Below are 24,795 nucleotides of genomic sequence, written 5' to 3'. Positions count from 1 at the left end.
ATTCAAAATAAAGTAAACCAATGGATTTAGGATAACTGGGTGGCTAGACTACCAAAAAGACAGCAATGTAAACCACTCAATTCTCTCAGCTGGCTAAAATGGTAAAAGTGACAGCACCTATTAATGAAACCGCTGTGGCATCTGAATGCCAGTCCCTGACCTTTGCCCTCTCTGACTGGGCTTATCAACAATGTCCTTTTCCTTCTTAACTAAAATGATCAAACATCTTGATTTGCTGGAGATAGTCCTAATTTATATTTATTGTAGCAACATAGTTATAAGCAGCGTTTCTTCTCACTTTTAAAACTGTCCCTTTTTCATGGAGTAGAAACGTATAGATTAATAAAATAAATAAATTAATTAATAAAAATTGGAGGATAGATCGTATCACCCTATCCATAACACATTTTAGCTTTTCTATCCAGTGGTTCTTTCCATTTTTAATACACTTGTGATTAAATTCTTCCAAATGACTTATTCTATTGCTGTATGGAGAAAACCTGTCTTACATCTCAATAACAGAAAGGTAAGTAAATGAGCATGAGCTTACCATTGCCAGTTGTCGACCAATGTTTCCCATTGTTATGCCTCCAGCAAAAAATATACATGGTAACCAAGAGCGAACATAGAGAAAATCTGGAGATGTATATCTAGAATAATAGAAAGATTTTTAACAACTCACAAAGGAAGTACAATGACACTTATTAAGATAATTACAATGGAAATAAGTTACAAAATAAGTTACTCTGTAGATTAAACTGGCTAATGCAATTTTAAAATCTCAATTCTGAGACTTTAGGAAACAAGCACCAAAAAGAATACTTACTGATAAACACCATTATAGACTAGCAGTTGAGTGATCAAAGTTGCCAAGAAAGCAATTCCTATTCCAAGGCCAAAACCACTTCTAGATCTATCAAAAGTCCACCACAGTCCAATGGATAGTGCAGCCAGTGTGAGAGACAACTGTATGTTGTTATCAAAATCCACTTTCTGAGATCAGTGTTAAAGAGTCATCTTTAAATTTGTAACCAAATAATATCACCTGTTCATTTTGCTAAAATAAAAGATGTTAATGTTGAGAAGGGAATAGACTGCATAGTCTAGAGTGCATTCGGGTTTTTAATACAGTGTACAAGACTAGGGAGGCTTAAAGCTATCTCCGATATGTACTAAAGACGCACAGAGGGCATGATACTTCACTAATAGATCTCACTGACGTGTTAATCTCTCCAAAAAAATGGCACAGTATATACATTGCCGATTATCAGATCAGATCCATTATTTAAGAAATGCTTTCCTTGCAAAAAAATGTAACTAGAAGCCTCGAAACACAAGTATTGCTAAAGGAACACACTTTTGCCAAAAAGGAAACCGGTATTACTTCTCAAACAGGCTTAGAATTACTTGAGAATCATACAGGAACTTGCAAGTAGAAGAGTTGACAGCTATTTAACAGGGTACCACATTCTCTATGTGATTTACTGACAGACACATTTTATAATAATGCAGTCCAGAAACAAGAGTACCAAGGACACACTATCCCTTTCTATTATGTCAACTGTTCTAGTTTTAATTTGTTGAGGATAAAGCCCTGAAGTGAACATTATCTTGCAACCTGCCAAGCTATTTTGGTGCCTGAGACTTTCTGGTATAGGACAGTTTGCTCAAATGATGTTTTATTTCCATCACCTACTTAAGCACCTATTCACAAATGTACAGCCCTTTTCTACTTCAAAATCTCTGGGTAAAACGAAGCTTTATAAATTCAATTTTCTCATTTCTTTGCTAGAGGATTACACTAAAGGAATTAATTTCAAGTGTCATTAAAAGAGCATTATCTATGTCCCAAAGGCCACATCTTGGCTCTATATCCAGCTCCCCAGAGGATACTATATATCTTGCCAAACTGGCCATGCTGCAACTACAGAGAAGAGAGGGGAAGTTCCAAAAATACATATAAAACCATCTTCCACTTCCTTTAACACCCTGCTGTTTACCACCATTCCCCCCTCCTACCCAACCAGCGGGTAACCTGAACGCCCAGACTGCCATTCTTGGTCAGTCCTTGTTTAGGCTTGATTTATCAAGAGACCTATAGTCTATGGCATGCTTTCTGAAAAAGCTTTTATTCTTTAGTGAGTATTATACCTCAAATTCCAAAGAAACACTTGTGCACTCTGATTTCTCTATGCAATAAACATTCTTGTAAAGACTGGAATTTGACATTAACTGGGTTCTATCTTTGCTGACTAAATTAACTTTGCTAAGAGTCAAAGCAAAATAAGGAGGCTTCTAGGGTACAGGTAAAACATCAATCTTAAAAATAGTACAATGTGATTTTCTAAAGTCTAAGTAACCTAATATTAAGTCTGTGTTATATATTTTGTAAACATTTTGGATTCTGCTTAAAGGATGAACAGAATAGCTAAGATGACTGTATTTAAGGATTTCATTGAGAGGAAGAAAAGAATGACCAAAGTAAAGAATTTAAATTAGATATGTAAGTCTTTTTAATTCCAGAAAAGGTTATCTAAATTACTCAACTTAAAAATACCTGGACTGTCTAGGATAGAAAGGTCTAATCCACCAGACAGACGAATTTACACACTTGTGGGGCTCCTCGGTAGGAGAAGGAATGTTCCTAGACTCGAGTCAGGATCTCCAGGGTCTGGCCTCAGCTCTGGAGCAGCCTTGCAGTATGTATGATTTAGCAAAGTACGAAACCTCTCTAGCTTTCATTTCTCTTATTATCTTTGTAAAGAAAGTGTGGAACTAGGGGATTTCTAAGTTTTCTTCTAGATATAATATTGTATGAGTCTACCTTTTTAAAGTCCTCCTAACCACTAGATTTGTTTGTTATAAAATCCTAATTCTCAAAGATTTCACCAAACTAAACATGTTGGGAAACTCTTTAAGACAAAAGGGTAAAAAACAAAATAATAAGAGCCACTGAGGGACTTCCAAATTCACAGATCTCCAAGAGCCAGCGTGACTGGGAACAGAAAGGTAGACGTGCTTTCAGAATCTAGGACCCTGCTTCTTTCCTTGGTTCCTCTTCTCCAGCTTCTCCAAAACACCTCAATACATGCTGTTAGAGACGCTGGAATCTCCTTGCCCCGTGACCCACACTCTCTCCAGCTAACTGCCAGCCCTGAGCCCAGCGCAGAGTTACAGGAGGAAACCTTGGTCAGCCTGAGTCACACATCTTCTCTTCCCCAAAGAGAAGGCTCCTGCCACCTCCATCCTCTAAGCCATCTCTTCCAGAAAAGGGAAGGCTGAACTAGCATTTCCCAGACCCTCTTCTACAAAGGGAAGTTGGGAGGTCAGCGGGGCAGGGAGGAAGTAGGGAGGATGACAGGATAAAATCCTTATGAAGGCAAAAACTTTTGTTCTGGGGGTGGACATTTTTTTCTGGGGGGGTAGAAGCAGAGGAGAGGTGGGACATAGAGGCTACCTTATCCTTCTAGCCAGGACACTATGAAAAATTAATCACTAAATTAAAATATCAAAATCCTCAAAATGATCAAACTTTAAAAATATGTAACTTAGGAAAAAAAGTTCTTTTGGGCCACAGTCTAAGTTGGCTATTTCTGCCTCTGCCACTTTTAAGAACATTTATGTGGTTTGTTGGTGTTGATTAAAACCAATAAATAACAGTCTTTAAAATATATATATACATATATATATATATATATATATTCTTCAAATTAAAAACAAAACAGAACAAAAAACCAACCAGCACCTGAAGCCACCAGATGTCCTTACTGACAAATCTTAAATGAAGAGAGAAAAGAAATTCCTTTGAAAATGTATCTGTTTCAATGCTAGTTACTAAAACTAGATGGAGGTAATCAAGTAACCTAATTTAAGAAAACCATGTAAATTTTTTAAATGTGCAAAGTTCTGAGTGATATCGAAAAATAGGGATTGAAATGAAAGGCTATACCCCACACTGTAATTGCCCAGGTGCTCCCATGATGCTTCAACAATGCGGCGTGCATTCTTTTTATGACTAAGTGGGCATATCACAATTTGACAACAGTGGAGTTGCGAGGGACTGTTTAACCTTTGGTTTGTCAAAAGCTGCTTTGTTATTACGCATTTCATTACAGCAGGAAGGATACAGCGCTGGCATGATTTATACCAACAAAGACGGCTACACACCGCATTACACTGGACCACTCTCTTTTAAATTTATGTGGTTCTCCTAGATGCCTGTCAATGCAGGGGTATAATAACCCAATCACAGCTGTGGGGAAAAAAAGGGAAAAAATTAAGTCATCTCCAATGGTATACAGGCAAAACTTAAGCTAAGAGTCACAACAACCACCATAAGCATTTGAAAGATTCTCTAGAAAAGCTTTTCAACTTACTTAACATTAATCGTTGATATTTTAAACTTACCTTCCAAAAGAAAAAAAAAGTGAGGATAACACCATCGAAGACAGCATTGTAAATGAGTACAACAGTACTCTCAATTATAATAGGCAAAACACTACTTCAGCGTATGATTCAGAATTTAGCAGATTGGACTAGATGATTCATGCTACTTTTCTACTACTAATATCTCCGAGACTTGGAAAGCATCAAAGCAGTTGGCAGTTAAGCAATGTTCTCTCTAAGCTATATAACCATGAAGCATGCTATGAAATGTCACAAATCTAAAGAGAATCTCGAAGTGTAAACACGTACAAGCTCATCATATACGTTGTATTAGATGGCTATAGCTGTCCTGCCACACATACAATTCTTGTCCCCCCAGCTTCTTGTCTCACTCAGTCTCTTGTGTCTAGTGCCTTGTCCGGACAACTCCCTTCCAACCTGGCCCTCTAATGAGACTCTAGGTCAGACTGTCAAAGCAGGGAAACTTGCAACAGAAATCTACTTGTAAGACTCATTCTGCAGAGGACAGATGGAGGAAACATGGTCTACAGAATTATATGTTTTCAGTTAAAATTTAAATCCACTGTTAAAAGATCAGAAAAAACCTTTTTGGTATATTTCTGCATTTTGGAAAGAACATTTTGAATACTAATGGTGCAATTAATTAGTATGAATAACTCAATTTTTAACTTAAATACTTGACAAACCTCAACATTTTATTCATTCACTGGGAGAAGATTTTAAATGCTAAGTTAGTCATTAAAAAAAGAGTATTTCATGAACCAAAACATTCTTCAACAAGTTTTAAGGAAAATATACTTCTACAGATTAAATTTAACAGGAAATAGCTGGGCAGCTTTAATTTGCTCATCTTCCTAAAAACAGAATGTTTATGCTGCCATTTGGTAATAAAAACACAACTGTCACATCAGTTCAAAAGTATGTTTAAAATGTCCAGTATTACCTATGATGTATCATGAAATTATTGCACCCAAACCTACGCCTAAGGGGTTAGAAGCCCCTGCCTGGCCTGGTACTGGCTAGCTCTATCTCACAAACAATGCATTCAATCTTAAAGGAAAAACAGAAATCAATTAATATCAAACATCAGAGGCTAGCAGACCAATGGAACAGCATGAAAACCAGGCTGCACCGTCACCCTTTCATCTGGAGTGGAGATGTTGCAATGATGCAGACATTTTCTAACCCGCAAAACTGAAAGTGCTCTTCTGATTAGGCTTTTGCTGAGGATAGATGGTTCACAGACCATCAAGACATTAACAACAAACTTCAGCAACGCAGAGCTCCAACAGCTACCAGTAAATTTAAAAGTTTCAAATTATATTCCTATTTAAAAGGTTCTGCTCTAAAATCCTGTGAGATTAACTGACAGCATTTCCAAATTTCTACAAAATTAAAGTGGCAACAAGCATGCCTAACAGTTGAAATATATCTAAATGAATATTACCTCTTTTTTGTTCTCAAGGGGTCATGAAACTGGCAGCTCATGTGTCATCCCTCACTCTCTCTCTCTCTCTCTCTCTCTCTCTCTCTCTCTCTCTCTCTTTCTTCCCTTTGCCTGTTGCTGAGGAAATCAACTAAGATCAGATATTCCAAGTCAATTTTCCTCAGCAGCTGATGCCATAGGTAAAGAATTATCACACAGAGAGTACTGACGTGTGTGCAAAGATATAAATCAGTAAAATTGACTGTATTTTTATGCATGTGATGTCAGACTCACACATGAGAGACAACTGAGGAGAGAAAGCAAAAACACAAAAAGAAATTTAAACTGCCACGCTGCCAACCTTGGGATTTGCCAATAAAAATCAAATCCATTGAGTATGCATGGTTCTTGGACGCTCACTGAGAGGGAGAATTCGAGGGAGCTTGTCACTTCGCATTAAACGTCTTCTTTCTTTCCTTTAAATAAAGGCCTGGCAGAGTCTGAGAGCAACATCTACAGCACAGTGAGGCTGCACTGTTCAGAGCTCAGTAGAAGTGTGTCTGGCCTTCTTGTCCTCTTCCTCCACTTTCTTATTTTAACAACAGAGACTGTTAAAATCATGCCTGTGTAAAATCATATGCAAACACACTCCTGCTTAATCAGATGGTTCTCTGATGCAAAAACCACATTTCTTGTGATATATTTCAGTTATTTCCCAGTGACTAGTTGAAGGGTACCAAGACCAAAAACAAGAGAAGTTTGTAAAATGTCAATATTAAGTCATCATTTTTCATGGTCATGTTTTTAATGCAGTGCTGCGCTAAGAGAAACAGTTAAATCAAACATTTTTCAAGGAAAAGGGGCTGAAAAAGCACAACCACTGAATGAGATATACTTCCATGGAAAACTACGACAGGATAAGCAATGTGTTCATCCAACAAATACTTAAACCTCCATAATGTGTTGAGTTCTTGGTATTTACTGGGGATTTAAAAAGGGAAAATGAGTAAGACATGACCCCCGTCCCAAAGTGACCACAGAAACAATTAAGTAGAGTAACGTGTTAGGGGCAGCACTGAAGGGCCCGGGGGTCCAGTCTTCTCCTGGTGTGTGCCGAGGGGAAGCAGGGTGCGAGCGTGTCAGGAAAGCTTCATAGAAGAGGTGACCCTTGAGGCAGGAGTGTTCAGCAGGTGAGTGGTCTGGAAAGGGCTTTCTAATCAAAGGAAAGCATTTGAGGAAAAGCACAGACAACAGAAAATACCTGGTATCATCTGGAAACTGGAAACTTTAGGCGGAAAGGGAGTTTCGGGTCCAGAAAGAGTCTGAGAAGGATACAAGTTGGTGGGGGCCATATCACAGAGACTTGCCCCACAGTCACTGGGAAAATAACACCATCACACTTGTGCCAGAGAGAGGGCCAATCGTTCTTCCAGCAGTGAGTGTACAACACAGGACAGGAGAGAAGGGACTTGGGGTGCAGGGGGGACAAAATCAGAGGCAGAAAAAGAAAAGACTGAAAATTCCAAGCAGACCGGTTGAGGGCCTAGACCAAGAAAGAGACAAGGGAGAGATGTAAAACTTGGAAACCAGATGTGGGCAGTGAGAGACAAAGGGAGGAGCCTTCTAAGACTCTCCAGGAATTGGGTGACTGACTGCATGACTCAACAGAAAAGATCTGTTTGTTTTCATTTTTAAATTAGATATTAACTTGACTCGTGATTTGTTAGTCAACTTCTCCGGTTATTTTATCCACACAATCTTTTTTCTCCTATTCATTCCTCAGAGAGATTCCTTTGTAGCTCTCAATCACATTCAAGAGGTTCTTAACTCCAATTCCAATGCACTGCACACGTAAAGAAGTTAACCAACTTGAAACACCAAACATTATTAAACTAAAAACAGAGAACCAGGAAAAGGAAAATGGGATCAAAAGGAGTTTATCAGAGTTCTCTACTAGTTGTCCCTCCAGAAGCACCACTAGCAAATTTTCCAGCACTGGGTCTACATGTAGAAAGTGGTGATTCTGGAGACCCTCCAGAAGGTAGCTGCTCAGTCTACGAATATTAATTGGACAGGAAAATCAAAGGACAATTATCAGTTTTTCTGATTTAACATGATAAGAGCTTTGAAAATGCACAACAACACATATACCATATACACACGCAAACTGTACACACTGTTTCTTACAGCATTTACTTTTTTTCTTTAATATTTTCCCTAAAATTGGAGGGGGCAGCGATTATGCAAGAGTCCATTTTCCATCTTTGGCAACTTCCACAAACCTGGTATCCTCACCCCCCACCTACTAAACACCATGACCTACCCAACATCAACAGCAGCGTTAACTGGAATCTCAATTCCCCAAGGCCTCTCTCCCTTCATTTGCTGGGCACCTCATAGAATGCACTGCTTTCAGAAGAAACACTTAAGCAAGAAACGTAAATGCAAATCCTCCACATGGAATGATATGAGGTTAGGTTTGTAAGTGTGACAAGCCTAGCGGCTGGGAGAAGGTAGAAAAGTAGGGACAAAGTGACTAAAATGTAGCATTAACATTACAAGTTTTCCTTCCTAAATGTGAGTTTGTGGCAAAAGCGCCCATATCACAGGCAGAGATGTAACCCCTGTTCCTCTCCATAATAGAGGTAGAATGAAACCTCAGCCAAGTTCTCCTGCCCTAGCCCAGAATGTGTAGCACAGGCCGCTGCACTCCATCCAAGCCTTGCACTTAGTCTGCAAGGTTCAAAAGAGATACCCAATAGAGGGAAGGATGAGTGGCTCCCTCTGCCCCCTTCCCCAGCATGTGATGTTTCACCTAGCCATGCCATTCCTTGGCTCTGGAACCCTGGACTCATTGATATCCTCTCCTTATCTGTTTCCTCAACCCCCCAAAATAGGCACAATGCAAACATCTCACTCCCAACGTTGCCCTACAGATCCCTGGGGTTAAGGGATATGCCCAGAACATCAGTAGACATTCAATAAGCAATCATTTCCCTCCCTTGACCTTCCTTTTGTCTATTCTGAAAAGACATGTTCTTCCAAGTCCTGAAAAGCTTCTATTAGTAGCGAGACAGCAGCTCTACCATAGGAGAAAATAAACAAAGAAGTAGAAAAAGTCATTGGGAAAACTTTTTTTCTTCTGAACTTAAGTGAAAGAAAGGAAAATACATGAGGGCTGGTAGACACAACAGAGAATAATAAAACGTAATTTATGCTTTGTCTGTTTGGACTATGTTGCCTGTTCTCTCAGAGAATAACAACAGCTCTGGGGAAACTAAGAATCATCACCTTTACAAGTTCTCTTTTAATGGGAATATTGTAATAGTGAGACATCAATATATAAACCATGCTGAAACCTTACCACGAAAATGCCCTTCAATCCACACAATGGGATTATGTAATTGTCCAATAAGTTTCCCAAGGTCATTTTAAAATGTCTCACACCTAACTCCTCACTGTTGGCCCTCTAGCTGTAGGACGGAAATCAAGGAGGATCTACATTATATTGCAAGGTAGTTATGTAGATTAGGTGTGAGACACCAAATGGACATTCATAAAAGCGCTTTTCTCTCTCAATCAGAATTATCTTCTACCACATGATTATGGCTTCCTTCTATTACTTTATTATATAAAATAGTATCAACCTATTGGTCTCATTAGAAAAAGCTGAAGAGCTATCCATCATGGAAGTGCATCATCAATACAGCATTCTGAAATGCTCCACTTTATCCAATACACACTGTCCACCACAAACAAGATCTAAATAGGATAATAATGATTTTAAGCAAAGAGAATCTACCTTACTGATCTCTTTAAGAATCTATTATTCTGAATGTATATCTAAAAACAAGATGCCAAGAAAAAAAGCATATGCAAAAATGTAAAAAATAACAACATGAAGCTTTAAACTTGAATAAAACTATAGTCAACCTTTGAACAACATGAGGGTTAGGGGCACCAACCCTCCATACAATCAAATATCTGAATATAACTTTACAGTCAGCCCTCTGTATCCACAGTTCCGCATCCACAGATTCAACCAACCTCGGACTGTGTAGTACGTATTTATTGAAAAACATCCACACATAAATTCCACCTTATGTTGTTCAAGGGTCGACTGTCATCATCTTTCAAGTTTTTATCTACTTCAAAAACCAGAGGATAACATACATGTCAAAACCTTAAAACTAAACAGTGATGATGATCAACAAAATAACTTAAAATAAGTTTATATGAGATGGATTGACGAAAGAACAAAATTAAGAGGTTAAAAGCCTCATCCCTAAGAGAATCAAGATTGTTTTTAGGATTGAATTTTTAAAAGTCGTATGGGTCAGTCAGATAGAAATCAGACACAAAAGAGTACAAACTCTATGATTCCATTTATATCACATTCTAGAACAGGCAAAAATAATCCAGTGACAGCCTGAGGCTGGGGGTAGGCTGCAAAAAGGCACAGGAGAATTTAGGGGGTAATAGAAATGTTCTATACCTGGATTGTGGTGGTAGTTACATGACTTCTATGTATTTGTCTAAACTCATCAAACTGTTCATTTAAAACAGGTCTATTGCACTCTATTTAAATTACACCTCAATAAAGCTAATTTTTTTAAAGTATTGCCCAGACAATATTGACACTCATTTACCCTAATTCCTTTCTAAGTGTTACAGACATGGCCTTCACGTACCTGAAGCTGTGCCACAGCATGGCGGTACCCACCATGCTGAAGAAAAGATGCTTGCAATCACATCAGGTGGAAAGAGCGTCACATTTCTCTGAATCTGAAGTAAATTTAACACTAATGCAAGAAATACTCCAATAAAAAACAGCACTACTCCTCGAATCATCAAGTTCACAGTTCGGCTAGTGACAGATGAGATATAGGGACCACACTTTTTGGGCCCAGGTGACTGTGTCTCTCCTTCCGCCATGGTTTCATAAGTTCAGTAAGTCAGCAAAAAAATTTTAAAAAGAGGAAGAAGAAATGGCTTCTCAGCTGAAAAGCCAACTGCCTGAACCAAAGCAGATTGGCGTTTCAACAATATTGCATCTCGTCCTAAAATAGGACCTACCAGAAATCCTGCAAGAGATAAGAAAAAAGAAATCAATGTGTCTAATTAATGACTATACAATTTTCCTGATTTCAATACTAATTCATTTTAAAGGCCAAATAATGAATTGACAAGCTTATATACTTATTTAAATTATTTACTGAATAAGAAGACATTTAAAAAGCATTTTTATATGAATGATGTAATAAAAAATAAAGTGCTAAATCTGTATTTACTAGGACAGAATTAGTGAGCTAAGAGACTAAAAGGTTAGAATAATAGTAAAAACAGCTAGCCCCACATCAGTGAAAAAAGCAGGACGGGTTATCTGAGACACTTCTACTAGAAACTGGAAGATCAAAATCCAGGTTTCTGTTTCTTCTACCCAAATCTCCAAGCCCAAGTAACAGATGGGCTTGGAGATTCAGGTAGAAATTTTTACACTTTACAGAAAATAAATAAATTTCTACTTTACAGAAAATCAACATATTCTGACTGAAAATGTTACATTGCTCTGAATAAAATGTGACTTGCTCGTGAGGACCATCTCCATAGGGGAATAAAATGACCTCTTTTGATGTTTAATGCTGATATATGTGAATTTCTGCACAAAAGTATCTTACAAAAAAACAGACCACCACCCACTCACTCACACATACACCAAGCACAGAAACCAGACCTGACACGCTGTCACCAGGACCCGAGTTGTGTCCCACCCCTGCCTTGACCCAGTCTGCCCTTGTTGCAATCATGGGAGCTATTATGAGAAAGCTGCAGTAGGAAGCAGAAGAAAGTGAGCTAAGAAAATAACGAATAACCTCTTGGCTAGATGCTAAGAAGTTTGATCCACATGGCTAAAACCTAGAACTTTGCAAGTACAGTCACTCTAGGTATTCACTCACCCCTCTAAACCAACGTGAACTTTCCTTTGTATACGTTTAAGACAAGTAACATTTGAGGCTATCTAGGAGCTGTCCTTTTAACTCTCACAATAACCCTAACAGGTAAGTGCAATTATGTCCATTTTACAGGTGAGGTGTAAAAGCAAAGAAAGGTTAAGTCACTCAACCAAGTTTCCAGCCTTAGTAAGAGGGCAAGCTGGGATTCAAATCCATGCAGTCTGTCTGGCTCCAAAGCCCTCATTCATACCATTATGTTCAGCCTCCCAAATTGTTACATGTTGCCCTAAATTCTTTTTCTATGAATACGTTTTTTGAAGTGGGAAAGTATTATACAGACTATTTTCATAACTTACCATTATCCCACCTAACAGTATATCTTGGGATATTTCCTTTGAATCTCTAAGTATTTTATTTAAACCTTTACTATGGCACTTCTTATAGGTACCTTATGATGATATGTATAGTTGCTTTACAGATTATAAAATTTCTATGTAGGTCTTATTCACTATCAAGTCTTTGCTGTGCCTACGTACCCAGACAGGTACGTGCCTAGCTCATAGTAGGAGCTCTCCATATTCATATTTGTTTCATTAAATTAGGTTAACTCCTTTTGAATCAAAGTATATTGGGTTAAGCAGGCCTTTTTTTTTTTTTTAACATCTTTATTGGTGTATAATTGCTTTACGATGCTGTGTTAGTTTCTGCTTTGTAACAAAGTGAATCATCTATACATATACATATATCCCCATATCTCCTCCCTCCCACCCTCCCTATCCCACCCCTCTAGGTGGTCACAAAGCACCGAGATGATCTCACTGTGCTATGCAGCTGCTTCCCACTACCTATTTTACATTTGGTAGTGTACATATGTCCATGCCACTCTCTCACTTCGTCCCAGCTTACCCTTCCCATTCCCCATGTCCTCAAGTCCATTCCCTACATCTGCATCTTTATTCCTGTCCTGCCCATAGGTTCTTCAGAACGTTTATTTATTTATTTTTTTAGATTCCATATATATGGGTTAGCCTATGGTATTTTATTTTTCTCGTTCTGACTTACTTCACTCTGTACGACAGACTCCAGGTCCATCCACCTCACTACAAATAATTCAATTTCGTTTCTTTTTATGGCTGAGTAATATTCCATTGTATATATGTGCCACATCTTCTTTATCCATTCATCTGTCGATGGACACTTAGGTTGCTTCCACGTCCTGCTATTGTAAACAGTACTGCAATGAACATTGTGGTACATGACTCTTTTTGAATTATGGTTTTCTTAGGATATATGCCCAGTAGTGGGATTGCTGGGTCATATGGTAGATCTATTTTTAGTTTTTTAAGGAACCTCCATACTGTTCTCCATAGTGGCTGTATCAACTTACATTCCCACCAACAGTGCAACAGGGTTCCCTTTTCTCCACAACCTCTCCAGCATTTATTGTTTGTAGATTTTTTGATGATGGCCATTCTGACTGGTGTGAGGTGATACCTAATTTTAGTTTTGATTTGCATTTCTCTAATGATTAATGACGCTGAGCATCCTTTCATGTGTTTGTTGGCGACCTGTATATCTTCTTGGGAGAAATGTCTATTTAGGTCTTCTGCCCATTTTTGGATTGGCTTGTTTGTTTTTTTGATATTGAGCTGCATGAGCTGCTTGTAAATTTTGGAGATTAATCCTTTGTCAGTTGCTTCATTTGCAAATACCTTCTCTCATTCTGAGGGTGGTCTTTTCGTTTTGTTTATGCTCTCCATTGCTGTGCAAAAGCTTTTAAGTTTCATTAGGTCCCATTTGTTTATTTTTGTTTTTATTTTCATTTCTCTAGGACGTGGGTCAAAAAGATCTTGCTGTGAGTTATGTCATAGAGTGTTCTGCCTATGTTTTCCTGTAACAGTATTATAGTGGCTGGCCTTACATTTAGGTCTTTAATCCATCTGGAGTTTATTTTTGTATATGGTGTTAGGGAGTGTTCTAATTTCATTCTTTTAAATGTACCTGTCCGGTTTTCCCAGCACCACTTCTTGAAGAGCCTGTCTTTTCTCCATTGTATATTCTTGCCTCCTTTATCAAAAATAAGGTGACCATATGTGTGTGGGTTTATCTCTGGGCTTCCTATACTGTTTCATTGATCTGTATTTCTATTTTTGTGCCAGTACCATACTGTCTTGATTACTGTAGCTTTGTATTATAGTCTGAAGTCCAGGAGCTTGATTCTTCCAGCTCCGTTTTTCTTTCTCAAGATTGCTTTGACTACTCAGGGTCTTCTGTGTTTCCATACAAATTGTGAAATTCGTTCTAGTTCTGTGAAAAATGCCATTGGTAGTTTGATAAGGATTGCACTGAATCTGTAGATTGTGTTGGGTAGTATAGTCATTTTCACAGTGTGATTCTTCCAATCCAAGAACATGGTGTATCTCTCCATCTATTTCTATCAACTTTAATTTCTTTCATCAGTGTCTTATAGTTTTCTGCATGCAGGTCTTTGTCTCCTTAGGTAGGTTTATTCCTATGTATTCTATTCTTTTTGTTGCAGTGGTAAATGGGAGTGTTTCCTTAATTTCTCTTCAGCTTTTTCATCATTAGTGCAAAGGAATGCAAGAGATTTCTGTGCATTAATTTTGTAGCCTGCTACTCTACCAAATTCATTGATTAGCTCTACTAGTTTTCTGGTTAGCATCTTTAGGATTCTCTATGTATAGTATCATGTTATCTGTGAACAGTGTCAGCTTTACTTCTTCTTTTCCAAGTTGGATTTCTTTTTCTTCTCTGATTGCTGGGGCTAAAACTTCCAAGACTATGTTGAATAAGAGTGGTGAGAGTGGACAACCTTATCTTGTTCCTGATCTTAGAGGAAATGGTTTCAGTTTTTCACCATTGAGAACGATGTTGGCTGTGGATTTGTCATATATAACCTTTATTATGTTGAGGTAAGTTCCCTCTATGCCTACTTTCTGGAGGGTTTTATCATAAATGGGTGTTTAATTTTGTCCAAAGGTTTTTCTGCCTCTATTGAGAGGATCGTATGGTTTTTCTCCTTCAATTTGTTAATAGGGTTTATCACATTGATAGTTTGCATATATTGAAGAACCTTGCATTCCTGGGGTAAACCCCACTTGATCATGCTGTATGATCCTTTTCATGTGCTACTGGATTCTGTTTGCTAGCATCTTGTTGAGAATTTTTGGATCTATGTTCATCAGTGACATTGGCCTGTAGTTTTCTTTCTTGTGACATCTTTGATTTTGGTATCAGGGTGATGATGGCCTCATAGAATGAGTTTGAGAGTGTTCCTCCCTCCGCTATATTTTGGAAGAGTTTGAGGACAGGTGTTAGCTCTTCTCTAAATGTTTGATAGAATTCACCTGTGAAGCCATCTGGTCCTGGGCTTTTGTTTGTTGGGAGATTTTTAATCACAGTCTCAATTTCAGTGCTTGTGATTGGTCTGTGTATATTTCCTATTTCTTCCTGGTTCAGTCTGGGAAGGTTGTGCTTTTCTTAGAATTTGTCCATTTCTTCCAGGCTGTCCATTTTATTAGCATACAGTTGCTTGTAGTAATCTCTCATGATCCTTTGTATTTCTGCAGTGTCAGCTGTTACCTCTCCTTTTTCATTTCTAATTCTATTGATTTGAGTCTTCTCCCTTTTTTTCTTGATGAGTCTGGCTAATGGTCTGTCAATTTTGTTTACCTTCTCAAAGAACCAGTTTTTAGTTTTACTGATCTTTGCTATTGTTTCTTCATTTCTTTTTCACTTATTTCTGATCTGGTCTTTATGATTTCTTTCCTTCTGCTAACTTTTCGGGTTTTTTGTTCTTCTTTCTCTAATTGCTTTAGGTGTAAAGTTAGGTTGTTTATTTGAGATGTTTCTTGTTTCTAGAGGTAGGATTGTATTGCTATAAACTTCCCTCTTAGAACTGCTTTTGCTGCTTCCCATAGGTTTTAGCTCATCGTGTTTTCATTGTCATTTGTTTCTAGGTATTTTTTAATTTCCTTTTTGATTTCTTCAGTGATCTCTTGATTATTTAGTAGTGTATTGTTTAGCCTCCATGTGTTGGTATTTTTCACAGAATTTTTCCTGCAATTGATACCTAGTCTCATAGTGTTGTGGTCGGAAAAGATACTTGATGTGATTTCAATTTTCTTAAATTTACCAAGGCTTGATTTGTGACCCAAGATATGATCTATCCTGGAGAATGTTCCATGAGCACTTGAGAAGAAAGTGTATTCTGTTGTTTTTGGATGGAATGTCTTATAAATATCAATTAAGTCCATCTTGTTTAATATATCATTTAAAGCTTGTGTTTCCTTATTGATTTTCATTTTGGGTGATCTGTCCACTGGTGAAATTGGGGTGTTAAAGTCCCCTACTATGATTGTGTTACTGTCAATTTCCCCTTTTTATGTCTGTTAGCATTTGCCTTGCGTATTGAGGTGCTGCTATGTTGGGTGCATAAATATTTACAATTGTTATATCTTCTTGTATTGATGCCTTGATCATTATGTACTGTCCTTCTGTGTCTCTTGTAATAGTCTTTGTTTTAAAGTCTATTTTGTCTCATATGAGAATTGCTACTGCAGCTTTCTTTTGATTTCCATTTGCATGGAATATCTTTTTCCATCCCCTCACTTTCAGTCTATATGTGTCCCTAGGTCTGAAGTGGGTCTCTTGTAGACAACATATATACAGGTCTTGTTTTTGGATCCATTCAGCTAGTCTATGTCTTTTGGTTGGAGCATTTAATCCATTTACATTTAAGGTGGTTATCAATATGTATTTTCCTTTACCATATTCTTAATTGTTTGAGTTTGTTATTGTAGGTCTTTTCCTTCCCTTGTGTTTCCTGCCTAGAGAAGTTCCTTTAGCATTTGTTGTAAAGCTGGTTTGGTGGTGCTGAATTTTCTTAGCTTTTGCTTGCCTGTAAAGATTTTAATTTCTCTGTCGAATCTGAATGAGATCTCTCTGGGTAGACTAATCTTGGTTGTAGTTTTTTCCCTTTCATCACTTTAAATATGTGCTGCCACTCCCTTGTGGCTTGCAGAGTTTCTGCTTAAAGATCAGTTGTTAACCTTATGGGGATTCCCTTGTATGTTACTTGTTGCTTTTCCCTTGCTGCTTTTAATATTTTTTCTTTGTATTTAATTGTTGATAGCTTGATTAATATGTGTCTTGGTGTGTTTCCCCTTGGATTTATCCTGTATGGGACTCTCTGAGCTTCCTGGACTTGACTATTTCTTTCCCATATTAGGGAAGTTTTCAACTATAATCTCTTCATATATTTTCTCAGCCCCTTTCTTTTTCTCTTCTTCTTCTGGGACCCCTATAACTCGAATGTTGGTGCATTTAATGTTGTCCCAGAGGCCTCTGAGACTGTCCTCCATTCTTTTCATTCTTTTTTCTTTATTCTGCTCTGTGGTAGTTATTTCCACTACTTTATCTTCCAGGTCACTTATCCGTTCTTCAGCCTCAGTTATTCTGCTACTGATTCCTTCTAGAGAATTTTAAATTTCATTTATTGTGTTGCTCATCAGCATTTGTTTGCTCTTTAGTTCTTCTAGGTCCTTGTTAAAAGTTTCCTGTATTTTCTCCATTCTAGTTCCAAGATTTTGGATCATCTTTACTATCATTACTCTGAATTCTTTTTCTGGTAGACTGCCTATTTCCTCTTCATTTTTTTGGTCTGGTGGGTTTTTACCTTGCTCCTTCATCTGCTGCGTGTTTCTCTGTCTTCTCATTTTGCTTAACTTACTGTGTTTGGGGTCTCCTTTTCATAGGCTGCAGATTCGTAGTTCCTGTTGTTTTTGACGTCTGCCCCCAATGGCTAAGGTTGGTTCAGTGGGTTGTGTAGGCTTCGTGGTGGAGGGGACTGGTGCCTGTATTCTGGTGGATGAGGTTGGATCTTGTCTTTCCGGTGGGCAGAACCGCGAGGGACCCCTATAATTCAAATGTTCGTGCGTTTAGTGTCCCAGAGGTCTCTGAGACTGTGTGTCTCAGAGGTCTCTGTGTCCTGGTGGATGAGGCGATCTGGATCTTGTCTTTCTGGTGGGCAGGACCGCATCCAGTAGTGTGTTTTGGGGTGTCTGTGACCTTACAATGATTTTAGGCAGCCTCTCTGCTAATGGGTGGGGTTGTGTTCCTGTCTTGCTAGTTGCTTGGCATAGGGTGTCCAGCACTATAGCTTGTTAGTCGTTGAGTGGAGTTGGGTCTTAGGATTGAGATGGAGATCTCTGGGAGAGCTTTCTCCATTTGATATTACATAGAGCCGGGAGGTCTCTGATAGACCAATGTCCTGAACTCGGCTCTCCCACCTCAGAGGCACAGGCCTGACACCTGGCCGGAGCACCAAGACCCTGTCAGCCACATGGCTCAGAAGAAAAGGGAGAAAAATAAAAAGAAAGAAAAAATAATACTAAAATAAAATAAAATAAAGTTATAAAAATAAAACTATTTTTTAAATTATGAAAAATAAAAAAAATTTAAAAGTAAGAAAAAAAAAAGAAAGGAAGAGAGCAACCAAACCAAAAAGATCCACCAATGATAACAAGCGCTCAAAACTATCCAAAAAAAAAAGCAGACAGACAGAACCCTAGGACAAATGGTAAAAGCAAAGCTATACAGACAAAATCACACAAAGAAGCATACACATACACACTCACAAAAAGAGAAACAGGAAAAAAATATACATATATCTCTATGTAAAAAAAAAAAATGGAACAGAGCAACCAAATCAATAAACAAATCTACCAATGACCATAAACTCTAAATACTAAACAAGATAAACATAAAACCAGAAACAAATTAGATGCAGAAAACAAACCCCAAGCCTACAGCTGATCCCAAAATCCACCACCTCAATTTTGGGATGATTCGTTGTCTATTCAGGTACTCCACAGATGCAGGGTACATCAAGTTGACTGTGGAGATTAAATCCACTGCTCCTGAGGTTGCACAGAGAAATTTCCCTTTTTCTTCTTTGTTCGCACAGCTCCTGGGGTTCAGCTTTGGATTTGGCCCCTCCTCTGCATGTAGGTCTCCTGAGGGCGTCTGTTCTTTGCTCAGAAAGGACGGGGTTAAAATAGCAGCTGATTAGGGGGCTCTGGCTCACTCAGGCCGATGGGGCAGAGAGGCGTATGGAATATGGGCCGAGCCTGCGGCGGCAGAGGCCAGCATGACGTTGCAACAGCCTGACCTGTGCTGTGTGTTCTCCCGGGGAAGCTGTCCCTGGATCATGGAACCCTGGCAGTGGCGGGCTGCACAGGCTCCCAGGAGGGGAGGTGTGGATAGTGACCTGTGCTTGCACACAGGCTCCTTGGTGGCTGCATTAGCAGCCTTAGCGTTTCATGCCCGTCTCTGGGGTCCGTGCTGACAGCCACGGCTCGCGCCCATCTCTGGAGCTCATTTAGGCAGTGCTCTGAATCCCCTCTCCTCACGCACCCTTAAACAACGGTCTCTTGCCTCTTAGGCAGGTCCAGACCTTTTCCCGGACTCCCTCCTGGCTAGCTGTGCACACTAGCCCCCTTCAGACTGTGTTCACGCTGCCAACCCCAGTCCTCTCCCTGGGATCTGACCTCCGAAACCCGAAACCGGAGCCTCAGCTCCCAGCCCCTGCCCGCCCCGGCGATTGAGCAGACAAGCCTCTCGGGCTGGTGATTGCTGGTCGGCACCGATCCTCTGTGTGGGAATCTCTCCACTTTGCCCTCCACACCCCTGTTGCTGCGCTCTCCTCGGTGGCTCCAAAGCTCTCCCCCCTCACCCACTGCCCATCTCCGCCAGTGAAGGGGCTTCCTAGTGTGTGGAAACATTTCCTCCTTCACAGCTCCCTCCCAGAGGTGCAGGTCCTGTCCCTATTCTTTTGTCTCTATATTTTCTCTTTTCTTTTGCCCTACCCAGGTCCATGGGGAGTTTCTTGCCTTTTGGGAAGTCTGAGGTCTTCTGCCAGCGTTCAGTAGGTGTTCTGTAGGAGTTGTTCCACATGTAGATGTATTTCTGATGTATCTGTGGGGAGGAAGGTGATCTCCACGTCTTACTCCTCCACCATCTTGAAGGTCTCTCCTAAGCAGGCCTTTTGGAAGGTGAACCTAACCTAGCACTTAATCATCTTTAAAATATATGTCCTGTAAGCTTCCAAGTTTCAAACTACCTTATAAATGAATTCTGGGAACAAAACCCATGTGTAAACTGGAGGGAGGGGTGGGGGTGTTGAGTTTAGAAATAATCAGTATGAAAATGAGAACATCTGTAAGCACTAGTAACTTTCACAGCCTATCAGTTCCACGTTATAAACAGAAACAATAGACTTTTTTTTTACTGTGCCTCTACCACACTCAAAGCTCTGTGCCCAACACCCAAGGGGGGAATTTTATCCTCAAGCTCACAAACCTACTTACTGTACAACATCACTGAGCTCTATAGCTTAGCAGCCTTGAGAAAACAGTACATATTATAGCTGATTCATAGGAAAATATATTCTAAACACCTACTGAAAATCCTAGAAAACATAGAAAACATCTCCCCTTGACCTGGTCTTGCAGACTATTCCTTGCTGTGGTATCCAGCATGTCAGCATGTCATGTGTTCTACAGTGTTCAGTATCTACAGAATTCATCATCATCATTATCATCACGATACAGCACCCATTTATGGAGGGCCTACTCCATGCCAGGCATATAGTAACTCTAATCTTCAAAATAATGCTAAAGGTAGGTATTATCATCCACATTTTACAAATGAAGATATAAAGTCAAAGAGACTTAACAACTTGCCTATGGTCACATGACATGCAGTATTAGAACTGGAATTGTACCTTACATCTGACTGATGCCAAAACCCATCCTCTTTCCTCTAAAACTTGAGTCCCATTCCAGCCCAACTCCTTAGACTTCTTTTTTGGCATCCCCTATAGAAGGGGATTTGGTTACTGAAAAGATGGACAGACACTGGAAAACAATCTTAACTGTAAATATTCTCAAGGTACTAATGTAAATTAATGTCCAACCAGAAAGACCATAAGAATAAATGTACAAACAAATAAATTTTCTTTAAAAGTACTAGATCCAGGAGTAAAAATATGTATTAAAGAAAAAAATCATATGGCCAACTTACATACAGTATTAGACCAAGAGTTGACTCCTCATTTCCCAAACTTCAGCAGACACAACAATACCTCCCGCTTTCTGCTACTAAAACAGCTACTAGAGGACAAAGAGTAAATACACATTTTAAGTAACCCAAATTGCTCTAGTATATCTAGTAAATTGTTTCTGTCTGTGAATTTTTCCAAAAGGGAATTTTATGTTGAATAATATTTTTAAAAGAACAAAACAGCTTCAGTTTTAAAAAGCTATTCTGGTGTGGTAGGTCCCATCTCACATCACTCACCAGTGTTTGTCAAAGAGCATTGGCATTTTGGGCAGGGCAATTTCTTGTTGTTTGGAACTGCCCTAAGCATTGAAAAACATTTAGCAGCCCTGGCTCGTGCCCACTAAATGCCAGTACACGCCCCCTCCCCACTCTGAGATAACCAAACATGGCCTTACATGTTTCCAAATTCCCACAGAGAGGCAATGTTCTCCAACTGAGAGACACTGATTGCTAGACTCTTTCCGCATTCTATTTCCAGGCTGCTAGAAACTTTCTACAATGTTTATTTATGTAATTCTGCCACAGCTGTTTACTCAACCTTTCTGAAAGTGCTTGTTTATAGTTTCTTCACCCCAAAAGTTGTCTTTAAAAATAACACAATTGTTTCATGTTTACCTGAATAAGATTTTTTAAGCTATTTTTTAAGTCCAAAAAGCTAATTTTGTGACTACATAATAATACAATACTATATAATTACTGGAGACAAAAGTTAAAATGCTTTAGAATCACAGTATCCTAAAATGTAAGAAATGGAAGGGAATGGGAGTTCATCTCTTCCAGGGGCTATGTGAGTCTGATGTAAAACAAAACCAAAAAGTTGTGGATATGTGCATTTTTCCGGTTAGGGAGTTGGACATTTTTATATCAAGTACTCAAAAAGTTCATGATCCAAAAGAAGTTGAGAACCAGTGATCTGTTTCCTGGCAAAGCAAATGAGACCCAAAGTGATTAAGTGAAGTGACAAGATCAAGAATGTGTACTACTGGGTCTTGCTACGACAAACATGTAAAGTGAACTCCTAGAAATGGCCAGACTCATCAAAGGGGTAAAAAATTCCACAAGACCATTCACCGCCTACTATGCAACAACTAAGTTCCTAAATAAAGCATGTTGTTTATAATAGTCACACATTAGGGGAGTAGGTTATTTTAAAGTGAAAGCTCTTGGAATAAGTATCCCTAATTTGTTTGTTTTCAAGTTTGGTTTTCTGATTATGTATTGATAATATCTTCCTAGAGCGTATCTATACCTTTAAATGTTACTGTTACAACAGCAATAAATTCGATTCTCAAAATTTTTTTAAAAACCTATATTTGAAAAATTTAGATTACCCAAGAAATAATTTTCTGATCAGGGAAGAAGTCTCTGGTATAAAGATACTATTTAAAAGACAATATCTCAATAGATCCTCAACAATAATCCTAGTAAGTAGGCAGGTGTTTTTAATCCTTAATCTTTTTATTTTACAAAAATAACTTTCTGAGATTATAAAACTGTTGCCTGGTAGTACCAGGACTAGCTCCAAGCACTCTGACTCCATGTCCAGAGTGTTTCCCATTTCACAACTGCCTTTTCTACAAACACCATACAGAAACAATTTAAATGCCACAAAAGAAACAGTTTTTAAAGCCATGTTGATAAACTACTGTTAATACCAAAATAACACTTTTTTTTTCCAAAAACTGACAAACAAGAAACTTCCACAGAACATGAAAAATTCTACCTTGAGCCCTGACCTACAATTTCTATAAAGTACGTTACTGAACAAAAAGAAAAATAGTTCAAATAGTTTGGATAGATAATAACAAATCATCAAAACTGGAAAAACGTTATTCCCAGTCTATGGCTTCCTGTCAATGGATTATTATTACCTTCAGGTAAATAAAATAAGTGATTCTCAGCTTTGCGGATGAAAATCGAAGTTTACATTTGCCACTGAAACAACTTCCAGGCAACAGGCATTTGAAAACAAGCATACAAACAAAATCTCCCTAAGAACTGATTAAGTACCAATTGTATTTTAACAATTGCAACACCCCCAAAACCATACAAGATCATTTCTCTTTAAAGGAAGAGCAGTCACAGAAGTATGTTTACTCCCTCAGATTACCTGTCTCTTCAGGTGCTTAGATCAGAAAGGCTACTAAATAATAAAATTAAATTACTACCTCACATCTTTTTTATCCTATGCTCTTGTAATTAGAATGGCATTCTCAAAATAGAATAAGCATTACAGTTAGGAAAAACACACTTAAGTCAATGAAACTCTCCTTAAATAAAAGCACACAAATGTGAATCGTAGGCTATGGACGCTAAAAACTTTTAGGAAGAAAAACATGTTTGCCTTGAAGACCCTGCAACTCATCTTTCCTGTCAACATTAAAACCCAAACACAGAAACCATTAAGCAAGCAACATTTGCATCCCATTATTGCTTTTAAATGACCAATCTCAGTCCCTAAAAAGGTTACTCCATCGTTTGAGAATAATTTTCTGATAACAATGAAAACAAGCTCTGTCATTAAATTTCTCAATTGCATTTTATCCTTTCCTTCTCAGTCCACCACACGTAAAAGCAACAGTTGTCAGTTTAAAAAGAATCAACCTCTTTACCAAATAAATGTACATGATTCACAGCTTCGTCACTTTATATCAGGTATGTACTGAGAACTATAACAAAACACACTACTCAACCTAATGTCCAGAGAAAGAATAAAAGGAGGAAACAGGAAGAGTACGGGGCTATTCTCTGGGGAGCCCTTATTAGTGGGGGCATCCCTTCATTCATTTTTCACTCAATGGTTCCCTATCAGGGCCAAACCCCAAAGTTGGAAGATACAACCTAGCCTCTGCCAGACTGCCTTCATTCCTCCTGCACCCAAGACAGCAGCTTGTCTCCCCCCCCCCCGCCCCCCCCCCCCACAATCCTCAGCTCCATTGCAATAGTGATCCCGGCCAGTCTCGGTGCCCCAGCTGTCAAGACTACTCATTCCTTCTTGAAGCATTTTCTCAATAACCCTACAAAACAGTCAGCTCTTCCTAGTCATATTTCCCTAGACTATCTAGCTAACGCCATACTTCACTAACTTTCTGCCAATGCTAACTGGACATGGGTCACTATCACTTAAGTTTTATCCACACTGCTTTCCTCTACCAGATTGCCAATCCCCACTGACCAACCCTAAAATCCAAGAAACTATCACCAACCGACTTCTAGGTCCTGAAAAGAGTAATCTTTGTCTTTACCATACACCTACTCCAGAGGTTTCCAATTCCAATCCAAAATGCCGAAGTCCCACTCCTCAACCCAATATCAACATACCTTTTGGCGGATTCTAAGCATTCTACAATACCTACCTTTTCGGATCCTTCCCCCTCCCAAGCCTGAGTCTGGTCTCCCTGGCTACGAGCCTGCCGAGTCCTGACAGCTCTATGCTTGACAGCCCGCCGACCTCCACCCCAGCAGATCTCCGGGGTCGCCCTTCCCGCCGTCCTCCAGCCTTCTTTCCGCTCGGACACTCTTCCACTGACCGGGGAGCCTCGGCCTCTCCTAGACCCTCTCCCCGACCCAGGTGTCCCCTTCCGGATCTCGCCGACCCTTCTCCAGGTTAAGCAGAGCCCCTCGCCCTTCAGGCCCCATCTGTGGTCCTGGCTCCTCGTACTTGCCAGCAGGGTTCCCAGGCTGCAAAAACGCAAGCGGTTCCTCTTCCCGAGGGCCACCACCTTCCTCAGGCCCCTTCCCTCAGCACCAAGTCCACCGCGCTTCCCCGGGGAATCCCAACTCACCCCCGCCTCCGCCATCTTCTGGGACCGGCCCCCACGCCCCTCCGCCGCTTCCTCCTCCCCTCCCACAACTCCTCCCGAG

At 39.3% G+C, this 24,795-nt stretch overlaps 1 protein-coding gene across 11 annotated transcripts in view; it reads right to left on the bottom strand.

Annotated features, from left to right (window-relative positions):
- The window catches only part of INSIG2 (insulin induced gene 2), a 68,106-nt gene extending 43,330 nt beyond the window's left edge, over nucleotides 1-24,776 (bottom strand). For 2 of the 11 annotated variants that reach the window (XR_012333158.1, XM_073807791.1), the window contains exons 1-5: nucleotides 18,641-19,785; nucleotides 10,525-10,917; nucleotides 4,128-4,252; nucleotides 827-993; nucleotides 551-650 (exon numbers count right to left, since the gene is read on the bottom strand). Coding sequence is in view for 10 of the 11 variants with exons in the window: in XM_073807791.1 (XP_073663892.1) it covers nucleotides 551-650; nucleotides 827-993; nucleotides 4,128-4,252; nucleotides 10,525-10,768 (636 nt within the window). In the remaining variant the exon portion in view is untranslated. Of the gene's footprint in view, nucleotides 1-550; nucleotides 651-826; nucleotides 994-4,127; nucleotides 4,253-10,524; nucleotides 10,918-18,640; nucleotides 20,842-20,892; nucleotides 22,237-24,287; nucleotides 24,697-24,716 lie in introns of those variants that run through there. The other 9 variants (XM_073807782.1, XM_073807783.1, XM_073807789.1 and 6 more) reach the window with 9 other exon arrangements.
- Nucleotides 24,777-24,795: the final 19 nt, after the last annotated feature.

This window comes from Tursiops truncatus, chromosome 7 (assembly GCF_011762595.2).
Source record: "Tursiops truncatus isolate mTurTru1 chromosome 7, mTurTru1.mat.Y, whole genome shotgun sequence".
In the NCBI taxonomy this organism is placed as follows: Eukaryota; Metazoa; Chordata; class Mammalia; order Artiodactyla; family Delphinidae; genus Tursiops; species Tursiops truncatus.
This window is presented reverse-complemented; position numbering and strand designations above follow the sequence as displayed.